Source organism: Corvus kubaryi, unplaced genomic scaffold, assembly GCF_017639235.1.
Source record: "Corvus kubaryi isolate FWS band 111438036 unplaced genomic scaffold, C.kubaryi_AGA036_p1.0 37398, whole genome shotgun sequence".
Taxonomy (NCBI): Eukaryota; Metazoa; Chordata; class Aves; order Passeriformes; family Corvidae; genus Corvus; species Corvus kubaryi.
In genome coordinates, this window is record NW_024581137.1 from 53,661,132 (window position 1) to 53,681,786 (window position 20,655).

The window sequence follows — 20,655 nt, forward strand, 5'->3', positions numbered from 1 at the left end:
AACGTAGCTGCAACTGCCAGAAGCCAAAGGCACGGGAACTTGACCAGGAAAAAGATTAAAAAAAAAAAAAAAAGGAAAAAAAAAAAAAAAAAAAAAGCCTGAGTTCCCTGTACTCATAGCACCACACTGAGGTCTATAATCCTCACATGAGGTATGAAGATGCCCTCAGCCACACACTGAAGCATGGCCAGAGCTCTCCAGGAAAGCTGCCTGCAGTAAAGTGATGGTATGGCCATGCTATCTTCATGTTCTGGTGTTTGCCATTGCTAAACTGATCCTTTTTTGCTGAAAAAAAATGCCTCTGGCTTGGTGCTGGGTTGGAAATGCTTAGTGTGGACAGATATGAGGCAAATATGAACATTAGCAAGTATTTGGGAGGGAAAAATAGTAATAATCAGGCTGATGGTTTTCCTGAAAAGAAATCCAATATAACATCATCCTATATTGCCTAAAGCCAACCCCATACCACAGTTTTCTTGTTCAGCCTGGGGAAGAGAAGGCTCTGGGGAGATCTTATGGTGACCTTCCAGTACTTAAAGGGGGCTTGTAAGAAAGATGCTCCTCATCCTGTCGCAGGGCATCACTGAAAAGAGTCCAGCACTGTCCTCTTGGCACCCACCTTTGGAATATCTATATGTATTAATGAGATCCCCTCTCAGACCTCTCTAGACTGAACAGACCCATCTTCCGCAGTCTCTCCTGATAAGGGAGATGAGCTTTTCTTCTGCAGCTAAAGACTTCAAAGGTCCTTTCTGACCCAAACCATTCTATGGTCTTGTAATTCAATAATCCTTTGCGCTTGGAGCCCAGGGTGGTCGCCCCCGGCCAAGCTGGATGGGGGCAGTTTGGCCGCCCCTTCCGGGACTGCCCCTGCAGTCCCCGTGAGGGGACTCAGTCTTTATTTTTCCACAGCTATCGGGCAAATCCCGCCGGGCTCATTCCCCTCATGCCGCGTCCCCTCACGCCGCGTCCCCGCACTGAGGCGATGCCGCCATGGCGCCCACGGGGCTGTGCCGTGAGGGGGCGCTGCGGGGCCGTGCCCGCCCCTTCCCTTCTTCCCTTCCCTTCCCGCCGCCGCCATGGCGGCCTTGCCCCGCCACCGCCGCTTTCTCGGCGGCTTCGTCTGCGGGGCCGCGGCCGGGGCCGCCGCGTCCTGCTGGGCTGCGTGGCGGCTCCTCCGCAGCCAGAGCCAGCCGGAGCCGGGCCCCGGGCGGGCCCCGGCAGAGGGTAAGAGTCAGGGGCAGTGGGGAGGCCACGGGCGGCGGCCCGGCGAGGCGGGAGCGGTCGGCTCAGCGTGGTCCCGCGTCCCGCAGCCCCGCTCCCCACAGCCGCTTCTGTCCCTAAACCCTCTCTTTCCCCTCAGAAGATACTTTTCCTTCCTCCATTCCCGGTCTGCCCAAAGACTGTGCGGAGATCGGGAGGTTCCCCCAGTACCTGCGCCGGGCTGAGGTGGGAGGAGGTTATTTGGGATGCTGGGCTGTAACTTGTGCTTAAAAGCGCTTCCCTTTGCACCTGCTCACGGCAGGAGAGGAATGTGTATTTAGTTGTAAACACACATTTCGGGTCAGACCACAACTAAATTTCAGCTGTTGCTGCCCTGGATGAGCCGAGGCTCGTTTATCGAATCTGGGGTCTGGTGGGGTTCAGGTGTGGGGGGAGATGTTCGGGGCACCTGAGGGAGTGAATGGTTTTCTCCGCAGCCTCAAGGCTTTAAAGGTACCGGATTGTTGGAAAGCGGAGGAAGAATGGCTCTAAAAACATGAGTTGCTGTTGGACAGATGGCTGGAGAATGAACAAGACAGTAAGATGGTTGTAAATATTCCCCTATGAGAGAAAATTATTGCTTGCAAAAAAACCCCCGAAAATTCGGTGAAGCTTTTATTCATTCAGCAGAGTATAAGCGTTCCCAGTGAGGGCAGGACTTGCTTGTGCCCAGCTTGTAAATCTCAGTTTGTGAGGAGTTCGATTTCTGGCTCCAAAGGGTGAAATGTGTGTGTTGATCTCCTGTGTCTGTAACTCCTTTTTGCCTGATTTGTCCCTAAATATCTGGTAGCTTTTCTTCTGTAGAAGAAAAATTATCTGATCGATTTTTTTTCTGCTTTCTGTAGGCATTAGAGTAGGTGAGTTAGTCCTAGAGCTGAGATCCTCATGTTAAAGCACTGTGAGAACCACAACTATTTTGGCTGATGAGAGTTTAACTGTATAACTCTCTTAATATTTTTTAGGTCTTAATTGTGGCAGTAACCTCAAGTAATTCCCTACACAGTAGGTTTACACCCGCTGGGATGTTTTTCTTACTGTCTTGCCTATGATCACATTTCATCTTTGCATGGCTTTCTGTTTATTTTTTTCCTTAGAACCAATAGAAGAGGCTCTTCTGGAAAGATACGGATTTCCTGAGGCTGGAACAGAGACCAGATGTTACACAAATCATGCACTGTCTTATGACCAGGCAAAACGGGTGCCTAGATGGGTGATTGAACATATTTCGAAACAAAAGACACTGGGTATGTAGGTGTTTATTTACTTTACTCGTATCTGTGATGCCCTGAATGGGCTTTGCTGCTCACAGAAGGTGCACCCTGGAGCAGGCAGGGGAGAAAAATCCTATAGTGATCTCTGGGAGGGAAGTTCAACTTACCTTTTTATAACACAAATAGAGAGAAAATGAAACAATGAAAATTAACCTTTCCTTGCTTGATTTGGACCTGCAAAGTTGCTTGAGGGCATAAAAATGGCTCCTTCCTTAGCTAGTGGAGTTAGTTCTGAGGTCCAGTTTGTGTCAGTGGAGTCAATGCCAGTGGTAGCCAGAGCTTCTGATGTACAGATTGTAGAGATTTGCTTGGAATGGGAGGAAGATGTCCATTTGTGAGATAAAAACTGAGCAAAGGGTATCAGCAGTTGTTCAAAACTAGATAGGGCATTACCTCCTCACTGCAGCCATTATTTACTCTGATGCAGTTCTGTCGTAGTTCCTGATGTGCTTTACCTCGTACTCACTCCTCTGTTCTTTATGCAAGACAGAGGCTCAGTGATTTTCTGCTGTCGGTGGTGAATGAAATATGAGTGGTATACAGTCATTGTAAATTAAGTTTATAGCATTAGTTCAGTTTTTATAAGGCAGAATATTAGTAATGGAGGTAACCGTGTAATTGTAAAATGTTTTATGAAAGCAATAGCCGTCTAAATATATCTTAATCACTGTCTTCAAATTACCTTTCAAAATTAAAAGCATGATCTTGAAAACATTATGACCAACCCCTAAGTGGCATCATTGATCCCACTTCTTTCTGAGAAGAAAACAGTAATTTCAGGCTTACTTTCAAGTGGGCCTTAATGGCTGAATTGATGAAATGTTTTCCAAATAGTCAGATACAACTAACCTGCAAGTTGAAATCAAACATCTTGAGGCATTCAGCTCTCATTTATGTCTGTAGCTACTCGAATTGAGAATTGAAGCAGGCCTGTGTTGTTTGGGGAAGATTGAAAAGTTGTGATGCAAAAAACCATATATTTTTTTGGTAAGTAAGGACTTAAAGATTTCGAACACATAGCAGAGAGAAATGAGCATGAGATGCACAGAATTCAGATTAATGTGCTGAGTCCGTAAGCATGGGTCATTTGGCAAGATGTGACAGAATTAGATCTTTTTGTATTCTGGTTATGATGGTTTTGTGATAAGATGACCATTTAGTGTGTTATTCTTCAGGTGATGCAGATCGAAAGCACTGTAAATTCAGACCAGATCCTAACATCCCTCTGATGTTCAGTGCTGTCAATGAAGACTACCTTGGCAGTGGATGGTCACGAGGACACATGGCACCAGCAGGAGATAACAAATTTTCAACAGTAGGATTTTTTTTCTCCTATCCTTTTAATTTGTGTTTATCAGTTGGAAAGGGTCAAAAGACCCTTAGAAGTAATGTGCAGCATTCCTTTTGCAGTTTGTTTTGAGGTGGAACATGATGTCATTATTGATGCTCAGAGCTGGATTTGGAGTTACAAGGTCTATTCCTGACTGAGCAGTGTAGGATGCTCTCACAGTCTGCTTCAGGCATCTAAATCAGGTGCATGCTCTGATGACATACCTCTCTTAATTAAATCACACCTAGATCAGCTTGTTTGGCAGAGATGATGTTTTGAACAGTGTGGTGTTAAGCAAGTCTTCTCAGCCTCTTGCGTGTCACATTGTCTCCGTGTAAAATGAAGATGATAACCTTCACCAGGAAAGCCCTGGAAGTCTTCAAAGCTCAGTTAAAGGGAGACAGGGACAATGATGTCATTCTGGCCAACAGCTGCTGAGATATTTAAGGCTAGATTGGGCAAAGCAAAGATGCTGTTAAGTACTGTTCTGTATTGGCAAGGGGATTGCCTGGATGATTTAAAAGGCTTTTTCCTTTCTTGCAATGTGTATGAGGTAAATTAGACCCTTTTGCCGTGGTTCTCTCAGTCTGTGAAATGTCTTCACCTGCCATTTATTCAAGCTGTAAGAGAAGCATGCCTTAATGCCTTGGCTGACTTACAAAGCAGCCTTGAATTTATTGGATCCTCTTGTGAAATGTGCCTAATGCAGCAATTTGTTAATTAAGAAGCAGTTTGAATTCGTATTTCTTCCAGGCAGAATAGGATTCAGTGGGGTGGAGTGACAGCACAGTGGCATGTGGTAAATGAAAGAATCAGTAGTTTTATTTCTACTGGAAGTGTCTTTGTTGTTATTTATTTGTGATATCTGGGGAATTTTTGCTGGTGAGCTCCCTGTGCACAGAGCTCCTGGACCTAGCTTGAAATGCAGTGAGATGATACAATCTTTCAAATACAGGGCAATAAAAAATTAATTTCACAGTCTAATTAGTGGAGGTAGTGTTTGCTCATTATCCTAAAGTGTTCTGTCAGTCCCTTCACTTTGCAGAAATAGTATGTGAAAAATAATGACAAATGCAGGACCTGTGAAAATTCTGGATTGAGATCTTGGAATTTTTTTCCTCTGTATTTCCCTGCATATGCCTAGTGTTTTAGCATCAGGTCCTTCACCTCTGGAGGTATATGAGCTTCTGTTCAGAGATGTTTATGACACTTCTACAAGATGAAATTAAGCAGATATATGGATATTTGACCATTAATGGTCTCATAAATAATTTCATTGCCTGTACGTTATTGATGAGTATATTTAATAAAACTTTTTCTTGGAAAGGAAAGAAAAGGTTGGCCATTAAGCAGTCAAATAAATGAAAAGCGTGTTTGAAAGTGTCCTTCCCATTCAAAATGAAAAATGACTAGTTGCTTTCAAAGACATTACCAAACTGACACTGGGTGACATAGTAATTCCTGTGGTTCTAGAATTGGACATTGTCATGTTGTTTCTGCCAGGGGGAAAAAAAAAAAGTAGATGACTTTGCAAGATTTCACCTCAGTTATGTACCTCTTAATCCAAAACAATTTTGTTGTAGGTGTTCTGACTTAGGTTTTTATCTTATTTTCTGTGCTAATAAATATTAAAACTAAACTAGAAATTGGATTCTGATCCAAAAACTGCTGAAATGTGTTCTCAGCTTGTAAATGTTTCAGTGAAATGATATTATTTTCTTTCTCTATGCAGAGAGCTATGGCTGAAACGTTTTATCTGTCTAACATCGTGCCTCAGAATTATGAAAATAATGCTGGGTTTTGGAACAGGTGAGAAATTACTTCTAAGTAAACAAAGTGAAAAATACCAGGCAGTAGCATCAATCAAAAATGCTTTATTTATGAAGTTTCTTCACATCCAGCTATTCTACAGCAGTTTATAGGTTACCTGTAGAGGTCATAGGAGCTTTCTCTGAAATGAAAGGCAACTCAGTCCTTTCAGTGAAAGAACAGTGTAATGACTACTGTAGTTTTTTATTCAATCAAACTGTCGAGGACATTTATTTAGATGTAATTATTTCTTCTGGCTGATGTGGGGTAAAAGTACCAGGCTTAACATCCTTAAGGAAGTTTCAGCAGAAGTAAGGAGAGGGTTTAGATCTTCCTCAAAGAAGCACTTGCAGTGAGAGTATTCCCATGTCTGTGTGTGGATGTTGGGTCCCTTTGAATTGGAGAACTGAGCGCTCCCCACTGAGTTGTCACTACTGCAGGTCTGAGGTGTTCCTTCAGGTCCTGGCTCCCAAGGAGCAGTCGGGCAGTCACTCTGTCACTTGTGAGTGCTGACTGGATCGCCTTTGAGGTGGAGTGGTTGATAAATTTAAACTTGCTTAATGTAAGATTTTTATTCTTTCCTTCCTTTGAGCAGAGAATATAGCAAAAGTAGCATTCATCCAGTGCTTCTTGCATAGGACTTAAAAAATGTGAAGGCTCAGAAACAGGAGGGGAAAATTACAGATTTCTCAAGGTTCACTTAAGGGAAGGTCAGCAAAATTATATACGGTGTGGTAATAAAAGTCCATCAGAAATGCATCATCATTCGTCTGCACACTGCTTTCCTTTTTTACAAGAATGTGTATAAAATCAGATGAGCCATTCAGTAAGGTTATACTGTTTTATGGACAAATAAAATGCCATAACATTTTAAGAGGGTTTTTTTCTTATTTTAATAACTCAAGTGTTTGAACATAAATTTTCCTTACACCAAAGCTAGGCATTTGTACCGATTCAAGGTAGGAAAATGCTCTTCATTTCCCTTAAGCAGGATCTCTGCCTAATCAGGAAATCGTGGGGAGTGTTTGAAAATTTCCTCTGGTACTATGAGCCCTGCAATTTAAGCAGTTACTGCCACTTTTTCCCAACCCCAGCACTCTGTTCCCAGAGTTTAAATGCATGAGCAAGGCAGCGATGCCACTTTTTTTGTCAGTCATTTCTTTAATAATGAACATTTTTAAGGATACCATATTTCACATATGTTGCTGCTTGGAAGCAAAGCTGGTGACAGCAGGAAAAGAATTCACTTGTAGTCAATGCTTTGATGTATCCCATGAAGAAAGGGCTCATTCTTGCTCATTCTCATTTCTGTTGCTCATTCTTGCTGATTTAACTCACTAACCCAGCACAAAAAAAAAACCAAACTAGTTTTTTCAGGGTTGTTGACAGATGAAGAATGCTCAAGTCGCCCAAGGGAGAGGTGTGAGGAACAGGAATGAGACAGAGAAGGGGGTGAAACCTCCCCCTTTCAGTAGCAGCCAAGTTAGCTGGGGTAATCTGTCTGATACTCTGTTTGTCCGTTTGTGTGAAGTGTAACTCTTACCTTTGCAAAGGAGCAATGGGTCCTCACTCTATGTGATTTCTGTAACAATTGAGTGTTAGATCAAAGATGGGCTGTAATCATAGAATTATAGAATGGTTTGATTGGAAGGAACCTTAAAGATCACCTTGTTCCAAACCTCCTGCCATGGGTAGGGCCACCTTCCCCTACATCAGATTGCTCAAAGCCCCATCCAACCTGACCTTGTTAATCTTTTGTTTTATGTAAAATAGGTGGGGTCCAGAAACCTTCTTATTTGAGAAATATTATATGCTGTAAACTGAAGCAGTTTAAAAAGCAAAAATATGGTAGTATTTCTGGTGCCACTACTTTATTTTTGAACAGTTTTATACCTATAAAAAAAGAGGTAGAGTTAGTGGGAATGACACATAGAAACTTTGCTCAGTACTTTGAGCTACAGAAAGAACTGTGTTGCAGGACTTTGATCCTTGGGGAGAAACATACAAATCCAATAATATGATAAAACCTTTCAAAGTAAAAATGCTTCATCTTGCTGTTTAGAACAATTCTATTTTACTAATCCCAAGTGACCATCAACAGTATATTTCTAGTGTCAAGTGTGGGAGTAAGTAGAGAATTCAGCTATTCAGACATGTGGTAAGGCTGCAGAAACTATTTTCAGATGTGTGCAGAAACACATCTATCTGTAAATAAATGAACCTTATTTACAGAGGACAAATGGGAAGTAGGACTTGGGCCTACATTTTACTTTCTTTGGCTTGTGAATCACCCAGATGAGTCTGGAAAAATGCTCCCTGTCAGTGGTTGACCCTTTCCTTCTCACTATGTCTCAAAAGATTAAATCTTCCCAGCTGACTTTTCCCTATCTGACAAATATGTTCCAGAATGGAAATGTATTGTCGGGAATTGACTGAGAGATTTGAAGATGTTTGGGTAGTTTCTGGACCTCTTACCTTGCCTCAAACAAATGGTGATGGAAAGAAGAGTGTTACTTATCAGGTATGTATATATGTTGCTGGGATAATAGTGCAGTAGTAATTATTTATTTAAAATTTATATAATAACTTGATAAAACAAAAGTTGGGCATCCTAGTACAGGCAAAATGTATAAAATGTGCAATATTTGTTGGGACAAGATGAGCAGAAATGTTATGTCTTGCCTAGACATGAGAAAGATCTCTGTAAATAAACAAATTATTTTAAAATCATCCTATTTCATGTCCACGGTCTGCAGAACTGTTTATCTAAGCAGAGAGTCAGTGGGGTTTGCTAATGCACAGGCATCTATTCAGTCAGTTTCTTCATGTGCTTTAGAGACAGTGCAATACAAAGGTAGTATGGGTCTCTCAGAACTCTGCAGGGTATTGGAGTGCTGTGCTCCATTAATTTCGCCAACAGTTGTTTGCTGCTACACCGTAGGCATCACTTGGATGAAGCCTTGCAACTGAGATTCTGAGCATGCCAGAGTCACTTGGAAGACTTCACTCAAGTGCAGTGTAATCACGGGTCAATGGTACTGATACTCCCCTTCTTTTAGCCCCCTGTTTTTATTACCTGCTTAAAATACTCTGAAGTTTTTTAGGATTGATCATGCACAGTCTGTAGAAACTGACAGACAGATGGGACAGGCTATCAAGTTGAGAGGTGAATTTATTATTGCTTACCCAGACTTACTCCTTGTAGGCTTGTGTTTAGACATCTGTAATGTTTGAGCATAGTAAGTTATTCAAGGGAGTGTTACCTTCTGCCCCCACTACAGTGAGATATCATTGCTATTTTCAGTTGCAGATGAAAGCTGGTATAATGAAAATAATAAATGCTGCATTTTGCACCTCTTGAAAAACCCCTTTTCCTTGAAAATGAATAGTTGGTTCAACTGTGGCTTCAGCTCGTGAGTGATTCAGCTTCCAACGAGTTCTCTGAGGAGCAATGAATGAGCTTGCCAGCACAACCCCTTATTTCAGAGGGATGAGAGACACAAAAGAGAGAGGTGTTGAGCTTTCAACACTGGCTTGTTTAGCAGTAAGAGTTAGGCACTATTTCCTTTATAAACACACAGCTGAATTCCACTTGATTGAACTTGGAACTCAGTCATGATAGAATGTGATTTTTCCTGTTTGCTTTTACTTTTTTACTTCTTCAAAAACTGTCCCTTATGTCCCCAGCTACACATGTCAAACCTTGACTGTCACAAAATCACAGCTTTGGATTTGGGTTTGGTATTTTTGGGGGAAGTTATGTACATGGAAGTGCAGTAGTGTTACCTTCTTCGTGTTTAGTGGCAGTTCGAACCTTCATCTCTCACCACATCTTTGTGAGGGAAGTGCAGACTGTGCTCATTTTGAAGTGGATGAATAAGCCGTGGTTAAGGGATATGACCAGTGCCAGATGGTAAGTTAGTAGCAGCAAAGCCAGCTTTAGATTGGCAGTCATCCTGTGCCACCCAAAGGTGCTCACTTCACCATTGCCCCTTCTACTTCCCAGGCCTTTCTCTGCCTTGCTTTTGTCTGCCTGCACTGGTGACTGTCAGATCCTTCCACAAAATGCTTAATTACGCAATGCAATGGAAAACCATCCATACTGGGTTTACTGGGCTTGTTTTGTACTGCTGTAGAGGCAGCACACAGAGTAGTCCAGTGCCTCCTGGTGACAGCATGAGATGTCCAAAAGCACATAGCTGGGAGCAGGAGGGAGATGTTCCCTTTCAACAATCTTCAACTGAGCATTTGGCTTACTGTCACTCAGAATGGTACAGAGTTCTCCAGGCTTGCACACAGCTTGCTGGGATTTGCTTCCTGGTAGCTGTCAGGATATTGCATTTATTTTTCATCCTTAAAAATATATATTCGTCTAACATAGCAAAGAATTGAAAATTCTGAGCTGACTTGAACATTTTATAAGTGGAAATCATTTCCAGGAAGAAGTTGAATCATCTATCAACTGCATCCACCAACAGTTTCACTTTAATCTTGCTCACCTTCTTCTCGTTTTTCTCTAGAGAAAGTGTTTACTTAGAAGAGGAAGATTGCATTTCCTGAAAAATGATTGTCATTCTCAGTCTTGGTTTTGAAATGTAAATTTTAGTATTCCACAGGTAAAAATCAGAGCAGACACTGCATCTTACTGGCTTTATTCAAAATAACTTGATGCCTGAATACAGTGGTGAAATAATAGTGGGACAAAATGCTCATGCTGCTGTGATTGTCATCTTGTTCAGTTCTTGTCTTTTGTCTTCATCGTCTTTGGGTTTGATGACAACATAGGTCTTTTAGAAATGTGTTACCAGTTTTGGTCTTACAATGAACTGAAGGGAAGTTTGTGTGTCACCACTTGTTCACATTCATAAATCTTTTTTCTCAGCTTCCCACAGTGACATTCATTATGTAAATTGATTCTTATTTAAGTACAGATAATGCTGTCTCCAGGTGGGAAAAGTAAAATAATGATTTTGTGGGGTTTTTGTTTGTTTGTTTCTTTAAAATATTAAATTTTTTGATTTGGGTCCTCTAAATAAATACAGGCTGAGAATGTTGGCTTCTTTTAAGTTTTGAAATATCTTCATGGCTTAAGTTTTTGTGCTTTGCATTGCTGTGTACTTTGTACTTTGAGGAGTGGGACTTCAGAGTAGAGTGGTGTGTTGGGTTTTTTTGTTTGGTTTTTTTCTTTCTTTTATCAACACATACACTTAGTGGAGGGAATGCAACCTGTCAAAGCACCGGAGAGAAGTTCTTTTCAAACAGACACCTTGGATATAATTGCAGTCATTGCCATTGATTTTGGTAGCCTGGGATTCTGCCCCTAATGAAGAACACTAAGGCTTGTGAAGGGAAGGTATCTCTTAGCCGTCTTTCAGAGTGAACTCTGCTAAGTTCCCACAAATGACTTCAGACTGAAAGGGGTTTTAGTCTTCATTGTTTGGGCATGAGAAGCTGATGTGAGGAGATGTCCTTTCCTTTGTCTGTGCTGTTCAAGGAGAAGTGCTGCAGTACACACAAGAGTGCTGAAACTCACAACCTGTAATCTGCCAGTGCCACTGTTAAGGCTCAGCTCCTCTCTGATGTTTTTGTTCTCAGACTAGAACTGTGAAAAGGAAAAAAAGAAAACACAGAAGTGCTACAGTGAATGTATCTGCATTGATTTGTTTCAGATCCTCTCTTCAATCTTAGTTTCCTTATTTTTGGCTAAAGGAGTGATGAAATATGTATCCATGGGTTTACATGCTGGTGTTTTTCTCATCAGACATCCAAAAAGGTTATTTTTAGATCACTATAGAGGAAAAACAGAGCATTGGTCATGGCTTTGTTCCCAGTTTCTGCTTGGACTCTGGTACCATTTGCTCTTTAATTCCAGAAAGGGAGTTAACCTTGAACTCCTTAGATGCCAGCATTGTTCTATCTATTGGCTGAACTGGTATCCTCAGATATATTCTGTCATTTCATCTGTCTCCAGCAGCGATTTTTGTTGCAAAGAGGAGACTGATGACCGCGCTTGGTATCTGAAAAACATATTTTGAGAATATATGTAGAATAGAATGCCAACAGGAAAAATCTGTTCTGTGTCACTGGAGAGGCAGATGCAGGTTTTTCGTCTTTGTCCGGATCAGATCAAAATGACAGTGTCTTGTCTTATACATTACTGCTGTCCAGTGACTGTCACTTCAGTGATTTTCCTCTGTCAGCAGATTTGGAGTTTAAAATACAAATTTTGCAATAATTAACTGCATCATGCTGTGTTCCACCCTCCCCATTCCCAATGCCATCATAGTGAATGCTAATTTAAGAAGAATCAGCTGTGGCTGGCAAATGAAAATACAGTTTAGATAATACTGTGTTTGTTGTTTGAAAAAGACATTTGAATGTACTTTTTAACTGATACATGAGGTTCATACTGGAATTGTGTTTGCTGTTTAATTTTCTACATTGCATGACCAGGCAAGGCCAGAGAGGCACAATAGCCATCCCAGAAGATACAGTTGTCATCTATGTCTGTGGCAAATAACTGGGAAACAAATTGCACTTCTCAAGTACAAGAAGGTACTTTATGGTTTTGCCCAGTTAACTTTCAGAACTAGTAGAGGTCGTCGTCTTCTGCTAAGATACTATGGGGGGAGGAATCCTTGTTAAAGGAGGAAATAAACCTGGGAGCTGTTACTTGTTTGTTGGTTGCTCCAAGTGGTCCTAAGGCTACAGAGGTAACTGCTGGATATAGGTCCATTACAGATGTCCCATAAACTTTGTGCAAAGGGCTCTGTCTTAGATCAGCTGGTGTAAACCACCAGAGCTCTGTCAGCCCTATATTTAGATGTGAGGTACAAATGAACGGAATAGACACTGGGTTAAGATGGGAGGAGAAGACACACTGAAGGTGCAGGGTAGATTAATTGGAATTGCTTTTATTTAGCACTGTACCCATCCTGAAGGTTGTGCTGTTACAGGAAAAGGGGTATTAAGCTCTGTGGTGGATTAATTTTTAAGTAAACTAAGTGGGTTCTGTGGAAGTAGTAGTCTGTTGTCATGTAAATACAGTTTATTGCATACATAAGGTGTATACCCACCCTCTTTATTAAATAAAAATAAAAAGGAGTTGGGGTGTCTGTGTTTTAATGCCATAACTCTGTACGCAGGAACAGCTTTTTTTTTTTTTTTTTTTACATGTCTTATTTTTTTTTTTTTCCTTTCCTTTTTAGGATTGCCAAATGATTTGGCAATAGCAATCAGACGAGCCATAACAAATTAAATTTTCCTGAAGTACATACATTTGCATTTTGGAGTGCTTGGCTGTGCAGATTGTTACTATGATTTTTATCTGTAGTGTTTTCTGGTTTGTGTGTTGCTAGGCCTGCCTTCACACCCCTCAGTTCTTCTCAGTGCCATCTGACAGAGCTCTCTCAAATATTGGGGGAAAACACTCTCAGCAGAATCAGTGCTGCCTAACAAACCCAGAAGGAACTTGAGTGAAGGCAGTTAATGCTGTCACAATGATTGAGTAAATAAAGTTACACTGATAGTAAATGGAATGTTTTGTACTGCCAGAAAGTCTGTTTCTATACAGAATTCAGTATCAAATTATAATAAAGCTCTGGGTTGTCAAATGTGGGATCATATCAGCAGGAATTATGTTATATCTACAGTGAAAGATCTGATGGACCTGATCTTGCTTGGGGGACAGGAATGATTCATTGAGTTCTGTCCACCAAGAATGTGATGGAAGTGTTAATTTTGCTACTGCTGGTTGCAGGGGGAAGGTCTGTCACAGGGAGCTGTGTATGCTTCTTTTCAGACAGTTCTGTTTGCAGTTCTGGCTCACTTCTAAACTGAGGTTAGAACTTCACAGAGAGTGAAGAAACAGGTACTGGAATGCCCAGGGAGTTTCTGGAGCTGACATTTTAAAGTATTTGATAGTGGTACCGTCTGATGCAAGGACATAGAGTGTGTGTACGTGTGTGTCAGTGTGTGTCTTCAGTGTGTGCTGGTGGTTAAGGCGTGATTGAGTGTGATTTCTGTTTGCCAGGTTCTGAGAGAATCATGGATAATTGGCAATCCAGAGCTGGCTCTCGCTGATGAAGGGCTCATTAATTCCTTCTGCTAATTCTGTGCACGGTTGATTTTCGGTTTCTAGTCACTAGGTGGCAAAATACCACTTTTGGATTCACAAGCCCTTTCTTTTAAAAATGATCCATACCCTTGCAGAGGAAGAAAATTTTTTTGCAGAGTGGGAAGCTGTAACAAGTCCAGTGTAAAATGAAAATTTGATAACATTGGTTTGTATTTTAAATTTCCAGTAATAGTAACACTCTGTTTTCTTCCCATATAATCTCAACTGTTCTTCCATTATACTTCATATATTTCTTCTCACTTGTTCATGTAGGAATGGACTTTTCTATATCATAAACTCCGAAGTGACATTTTTAGGGACTGCCTTGTATTTATCTGATTGCCACCATAAAGGTGGCATTAGTTAATGCCAGATGCTTAAACTTACCCTGGATGCGATTAGCAAATATCTTCATTATTTATTGTGATACTGAAGGACTCCACAGATATTATCAAATTTGCTTCCTCTATTTTTAAAAACTGCAGTCAAGAACAGGATTTGGCCAAAATTGGGAGGAAAACCAAGCTTAAGACAAATCCTCATCCAGTGACTTGGCTATGAATTTATCGAAGCTCACTGAATTCTCTCTATTTTAAGAAATGTTACTTCTGCTCTTATCTGTCCCTGTGAGCTCTTTAGGTTTGTATTATAACTGCTTACCAACATGTGTGTTGTTTTAGTGATGTGTAAACATCTCTAAATGTCAGGAATTGCACACATTTTAATGACCTGCCCTCGTGACAGCTGCCCATGTTTAATTGGGCTTTGAGAAGAGTAACAAATTCACACACACTTGTGGAATGTCAGTAACAATGCCAGTAATGATGGAAAAATAGTAAGCACTACTCTGAAAATGGTATTATGATAATGTTACATTGTTAGGGGATACCAGTTCAGTTAAAGAAAAAAACCAAAAAGGAATAAGGAGCTGCAGAAAGTTAGGGCAATGCACATATTTACGTTGAACGGATACAGACAGCAGAGTGTCTGAAATTTCACATTGGTTTCCCAAATGATGATGGGAAAGAAATATATTTAATGCTATAAAAAGAAGGCTTTTAGCTTGAGTGCCATTTTTTTTTTTCATGTTGTGAGGGTGTTGAAAATTTGAAAGATTAAGCAAAATTTTATAGCAATAGCAAAATGGGAATTTTCAAAGGACTGCACAAAAATTTGCCTTTTGGGCTGTTACCAACACAGTGTGAAAGCATATGGGACAGCAGTGATTTCAACAGGCCACTGCTGTATTTTCTTGCTTGTGTTGGAGCACAAAATTCCTGTTAGAATCACAGATACCCTTAAAAACTGCTGCTCTTCTCCAGCTGGGACAGAGAGCTGTTTCAGGCCTTGATTTCTGAAAGATCATCTGCTGCCTGTGGATAGACAGGCACAAATCAAAGTCAACATCTGTGCATGGATAATCTGGAACCATTTTCCATCCTGTTACAGTGGGAGCATATGCTCTCTGCCTCTGTCGGGCAAAGCTCTGAGATAAATGGGATGGTGCAGATCTGAATAGTGATTGAGGCTGCTGAAGTTCAGGAGGAAAATCCTCTAGGTGGCAATAGGAAATGGAATTGTGGAGTTTGCTTTTCCTGCCTCTTGCTTCTATTCCAAACTTCACTTTTGCAGGGTCACGCTTTACTTCTTTCCCTGCTAGTTGAGCTGGTGGAGGGGCAGCTCTATGGAAACATTTATCTTCTCGATTTGCAGCTTCTCTATTTACTCCCATAAAAAAGCAAATTGTGGGATATTACAGGGAGTAATGATGGAAATAATTTGCTGTGCTCCAGAGCTGCATTTCCTTTTTTAACAGAAATCATTGGGTCACACTGCAGAAATTACTGGTGATGCATCCTGTGCATGGTTCACATAAGTGTTAAACTGCAGAAAAAGACATTTATTCTTAGTCATGCATATTTGCTCTGTCAGAGAAATCAGGCACTGCCCTTTGATGGTGTTCACCTCCAGCAGACTTAGCTGGGGATAGAACTTTGATGCCCTGTTTTGAGTAAGGAAGGGACACCTGTGGACTCTGGCAGTTTGGCAGCTGAAGATGGTTTTAACCACTTTAATAGTATTAGCACTCAGTGAAGTCATTGCAGTAGTAGTGTGCTGCTGGTCAGAGAATTGGTATGAAGCCTGTGCACTGCTTAAATTTTATTTAAATTCTCAGAAGAGAGTTTACATGGAACTGAAATGGTATATAAATTACATATCTGGCCATTGCATGTATGGAGTTGAATTTAGATCTACGTTTCTCAAAAGCCCCTCCTTCATTTAGAACTAGTCCTTTCTCTTTCTTCTCTCTCTTCCTAGGTGCCCATACTCTGCATAAATGTGCATTATTTTGCATAGAATATATATATTTGCATAATATTACACAAGCACAGGGTCTGTTTTCCCTTAACACCCACTTCAGGCATTCAGCATTTCCATCTCATACCTAACTGTTCTGTGTGCAGCTCTGTTCATTCCCCAGCCTCCCTATCCACCCACTCAGCCCTCAGCCTCAATCCCAAGTTCCCTCAGCTCGCTCCACACACATTCACCTGTTTGTTTTACATATTCCATGAACCCCCTAATTGGAGATCCTTGTACAGCTCCATCTGTGTGATCGCTCTTCCCCTGGTCTTCTATGCACCAGAGCGAGGATGCCGGGATGTGGATGTGTGTGGGAGGTGTGGAGAAGGAGGGAGCCGAGCTAAGGAGGACCTAGTACATATCCATGGATTTGTAGTAGGAAAAGTGTGCAAAGAGGCCTGGAAAAGGCCGTACAGGCATGGGAATGCTGCAGGTCAGGAGATTGCTGGCCCAGGGAGAAGCTGAGGACTGGGTTTAGCCTCACTTCTGCCTTGTCTCAGGAGGCTACAGCCTCTTTGTCCTCTCCTCCCGTTCCTCCCTGCCCTAGGAACATGCTGGAGGTGGGATTGCAGTGCAGGCTCTGCCAGCTCCCTGCTCCAGGGGAGAAAAGGAGCCCCAGCCTCCTGCCTTTGGCAGTGTCGTCACTGGGTGCCCTTGGGTGAATATGGAAATATGAACTCCTTACTCTCCCCTTCAGGGATTTTCCTGGCTCCCTCCCTCTCACCCCCAGTATTTTGCCCCAGTATTTACTCCCCAGCTCAAGTGCCACTGATCTTAAATAGGTTAAAACTCCCAGCACCATTCATTTTGTAATTCAGTGTTAACTCACCAGATAGAACAGAGTGTTGCTGCGTTGGTTTTAGTACATTTTAGCATTACCTGTGCATCAGTTGGTTTTGATTATTTATGGTCCTGGGGAGCTGTAGCTCTGATTTCACCTACACGGAATGCTAAATGCAAAGTGCTTTAACACTCAGGAGCTCTAATTTCCCTATCAACACGTTTGTCATCATTGAAAGGAAGAGGACATTTGGCATAAGGCATTTATTCCTTAATCAGTTTCAGTGACTGATGTCTAGGCAGAGTATTACTTGGGAGAAGGTTGGTATAACCATGATAATTAAGAAAAAACCCAAATAAACAAGAAACTGAGAACCAAAAAAAAACCCCAAAACCCAACCCAAACAACAAAAAAACCTCAACGAAAACAAACAAACCAACCCACCAAAAAACACACAAAACCCCACTGCACCCCCAAAAAAACCCCACAAACAAAAAAGCTTAAACTACAGGAAAACTATTAAATAGCCTAGTTTAGGGCCAGGGAGAGAAGTATTTCAGAACACAGCAAAGAAATCTAAGAGCACGTGTTTTCCAGAAACAGGAGTAATGTTTCCCCTGTGTTACTGCACAAAACATGAAAAAAATTTATGAGAGTTTTCTCCTGCAGGTACTTTCTCTGGTTTTGTTCTAACCAGACTTAAAGACCAGTCACTTAAAAAACTGGCAACAGAGGTACAGGACACACTTGAAGCACTGAAAGAATTTGTAACTAAAATTTAATTAACTGTTGGAATTACTAACTTGAACCTTGGTTCAGTAGCCACAGGCAAAATTTAATTTTAAAAACACATTTTCATTTGAGGAAGGGCTGAATACTCAGAAAAAGGTGTACATAGGAAGTGTTTGTTATGTGATAGAGTTGTACTGAATATATGAGTGGACAAGGCATGTCTGAGCTGATAACGCTGAACTAGTTTGTAAAATACTTTCAGTGGATGTGATAAATACCTGCTTTGCCTGAAAGGGTATTTTAACTGTATCTAAAAAGAGCTGTCAAAAAATCAAAACAAGCAGTCTTTGCTTTTGCAGGTATTGCAAGTCCTGGAAACGGCACCAAATTACTGGATTTTATATATAGAATAAAATGCCTTTGTGGTTTTTGTAAGGGATCTATGTCTTCTTCTTCTGTTGCAATTAGAATAAAAGCACAGATACGAGAAGGTACTTAGAGAAGGGTTATGCAAAACTCAGGTTTTCCACATGTGAGCCTGTTGTACTCTCTTAAGATGACAGATTCAGTTCAGGAATAGTGAAGAAAAAAAAAAAAAAGCCTAATTCAGTGCATGGATAACTTTCTGAGTCCTGGAGATTACATTTGCCATCAATAGGTGTATTCCCTTGGAGTTATCCCTGGCACAGGGTGGGGTGTCTACTGTGTACATGTGAGTGTGAGATTTTAACAGTCCTGATCCTCCACTCTTGGGGATCCATTAAATCCCTAGGTCCTGGTCTGAGGGACAGAGGAGGAAACCCAACATGTACGAGCACTTAAGTTGGATCATATGGAATTTATGGAAGAAATAGGTGCATTTTCTTTGGATAGGCCTCTCTTTCAGGAGGATAGTCAGTTACTATATGTGCTTTGTATTCAGGTCCTCTCAAAAAATGCTTGTTTAGGTAATGTAGCTTTTAAATGCTTCCTGTGTGTGGGTAATAGAGAAAAAATGAGTGACAGAAGATAACTTAGACTTGAAGTGTTTATTAAAACCTCCATGATTTGGAACTGTCAGGTCAGGAACTTTTATTATATGTTATAATATAAATTATTGTAGTTATAAAAAGTAGAGGGACTCCAGAGAGAGGGAACATGAAGATGTGGTGCTTAGGAACATGGTTTAGTGGTGGACTTGGCAGCGCTGGGTTAATGATTGCACTTGATAATTTTAAAGGTCTTTTCCAACCAACACAATTCTATGATTCTGTGATCTGTACCTGTAACAGTCCTTTCCTTTTGGTAGGTGATTGGAAAGGATGACGTGGCTGTACCATCCCACCTGTACAAGGTGATCCTTGCCAGACGGAGCAGAATATCCTCAGAGCCTCTGGTCCTGGGCGCTTTCGTGGTACCAAATGATCCCATAGGCTTCAAACACCAGCTGACTGACTTCCAAGTCAGTATTGAAGATGTGGAAAAAATGTCAGGTTTAGTTTTCTTCCCCCAGGTGGACAAGACCAAAGATGTTAAAAATATCTGTGAGGTGGATACCTGCAAACTGATGGGCTTCAAGGAATTCACGTTGTACATCACTGCCCGCAAAGTGCAGGGCGCCCGGACACTGCGCCAGCTGGAGAAAGCCATGGCAGAGTTACAGGAGGCAGGAATTGAGCCTGATGAGTATCTCCTAAAGCTTCACAAGAAGAAGGAGGAAGAACTGCTGCAGGAAAAACCAGTAGCAGCTAGAGAGGGGAGAGCTGGCTGAGTCCTCAGGAAGTTGTTTGGGTTTTTGGAAAGGGGAACTGAAGGCAAACAAAGACAAGGGCTCCTTGAATCATCCTTTTTTGTGAAAAACTCTGTTTTTGAGCTGTGAAAACAATAAAGAAATATTTGGAAGCTGATGGGTTTGGAATAATGCTCATTCTTGTGTTACACGATGCAAACACGTGGTTTGCTGCAGTACTTAGATATGGGAAGTGTAAATGACCCCTTTCTGGCCTGAGTAGATCACTGGACCTCCAGGAAAGGCCTTGTGCTGTTTTCCACCTGGGACGTCAAACTTAGGGTTTCTGTGGATTTCCTTCTAGGAATATCACAAAAATAGACAGTAGACACCTTGGGAGTACAACTGGAACATGTTTAAATGGAATTCTGCCCACAAATGTCTTTCACTGCAGTGCTGTAGAAGCAATTGTACTTTCTGGAATATTTTGAAAATTAATTAAGAAGTATTTAATTTAACACTTTTATTAGAGACCTATAAGACATAATCTGAACCCCTTATGGTCTTCCCTTAGTTATACTAACCAAAACCTCTCTTTATCTTGTGTGCTTTGGATATTTTGGCTTGTCAGGATGATGCCTAGGTTTTAGCTTTTATATTTTCCTGATTCTGTACTGCTTAGAGTGTAACTCTGAGATTTCTTGTAGCTTGCTAATTTCTGCTCTCTTGTGCTAAGTAGACATAACAAAGCCTCTCCGGGCCTGCTCTCCAAGGTCACCCAGACTGTCCTAGGCCCAAAAGTATTATCCAAAGAGCTTCTAAGAGTGGCAAGCAGAGGGGAAATTACATCACTGAACTGAAGCTTTACTTGGAGAATTAACCCTGATATGCAAATGAACCAAACCTATAAAGGTGTGAAGAACTCGTGACCTGCCATCCATCTCGGGGTCCATTTTTGGCAGTAGCCTGTGGCTCCCAGGGTGTACCCTTGAAGGCTTTTCAAATAAATACTTATTTTATTATTTTACTCCCGTCCAGTCTCTGTGTCTAGGAGGCCTCTTGACATCAAGGAGCTGTCAGCTGTTGTCATTTGCAGCAAACTTACTGCATGCATGTATAATTCTGCAAATTTTTTTGTAAAAAAACCCTAACAGAACTGAAGTTTACACAAGTGACTACCAGTGTAGGTTGTGTTTTCATAAATTAATGTAAGCTTAATATTTAATTTTCACCACTAAGTTTGGATAAACATGTTTTCTTGTATATTGTTTGATTTGAGAG

At 41.2% G+C, this 20,655-nt stretch overlaps 1 protein-coding gene across 1 annotated transcript; it reads left to right on the forward strand.

Moving 5' to 3' along the window:
* Positions 1-1,044: 1,044 nt before the first annotated feature.
* EXOG (exo/endonuclease G) lies at positions 1,045-19,552 on the forward strand. The gene is made up of 6 exons (XM_042043646.1): positions 1,045-1,227; positions 2,358-2,507; positions 3,710-3,849; positions 5,597-5,673; positions 8,080-8,194; positions 18,955-19,552. The coding sequence occupies exons 1-6, from the start codon at positions 1,080-1,082 to the stop codon at positions 19,414-19,416; spliced, it is 1,092 nt and encodes a 363-aa protein (XP_041899580.1). The 5' UTR covers positions 1,045-1,079; the 3' UTR covers positions 19,417-19,552.
* Positions 19,553-20,655: the final 1,103 nt, after the last annotated feature.

Bases quoted from the DNA above. Each gene is read 5' to 3' on its own strand.
- EXOG (XM_042043646.1), top strand. From the start codon at position 1,080: ATGGCGGCCTTGCCCCGCCACCGCCGCTTTCTCGGCGGCTTCGTCTGC. The intron at 2,508-3,709 runs GTATGTAGGTGT...GTTATTCTTCAG, and splicing joins TTCGAAACAAAAGACACTGG to GTGATGCAGATCGAAAGCAC. The intron at 8,195-18,954 runs GTATGTATATAT...TCCTTTTGGTAG, and splicing joins AGAAGAGTGTTACTTATCAG to GTGATTGGAAAGGATGACGT.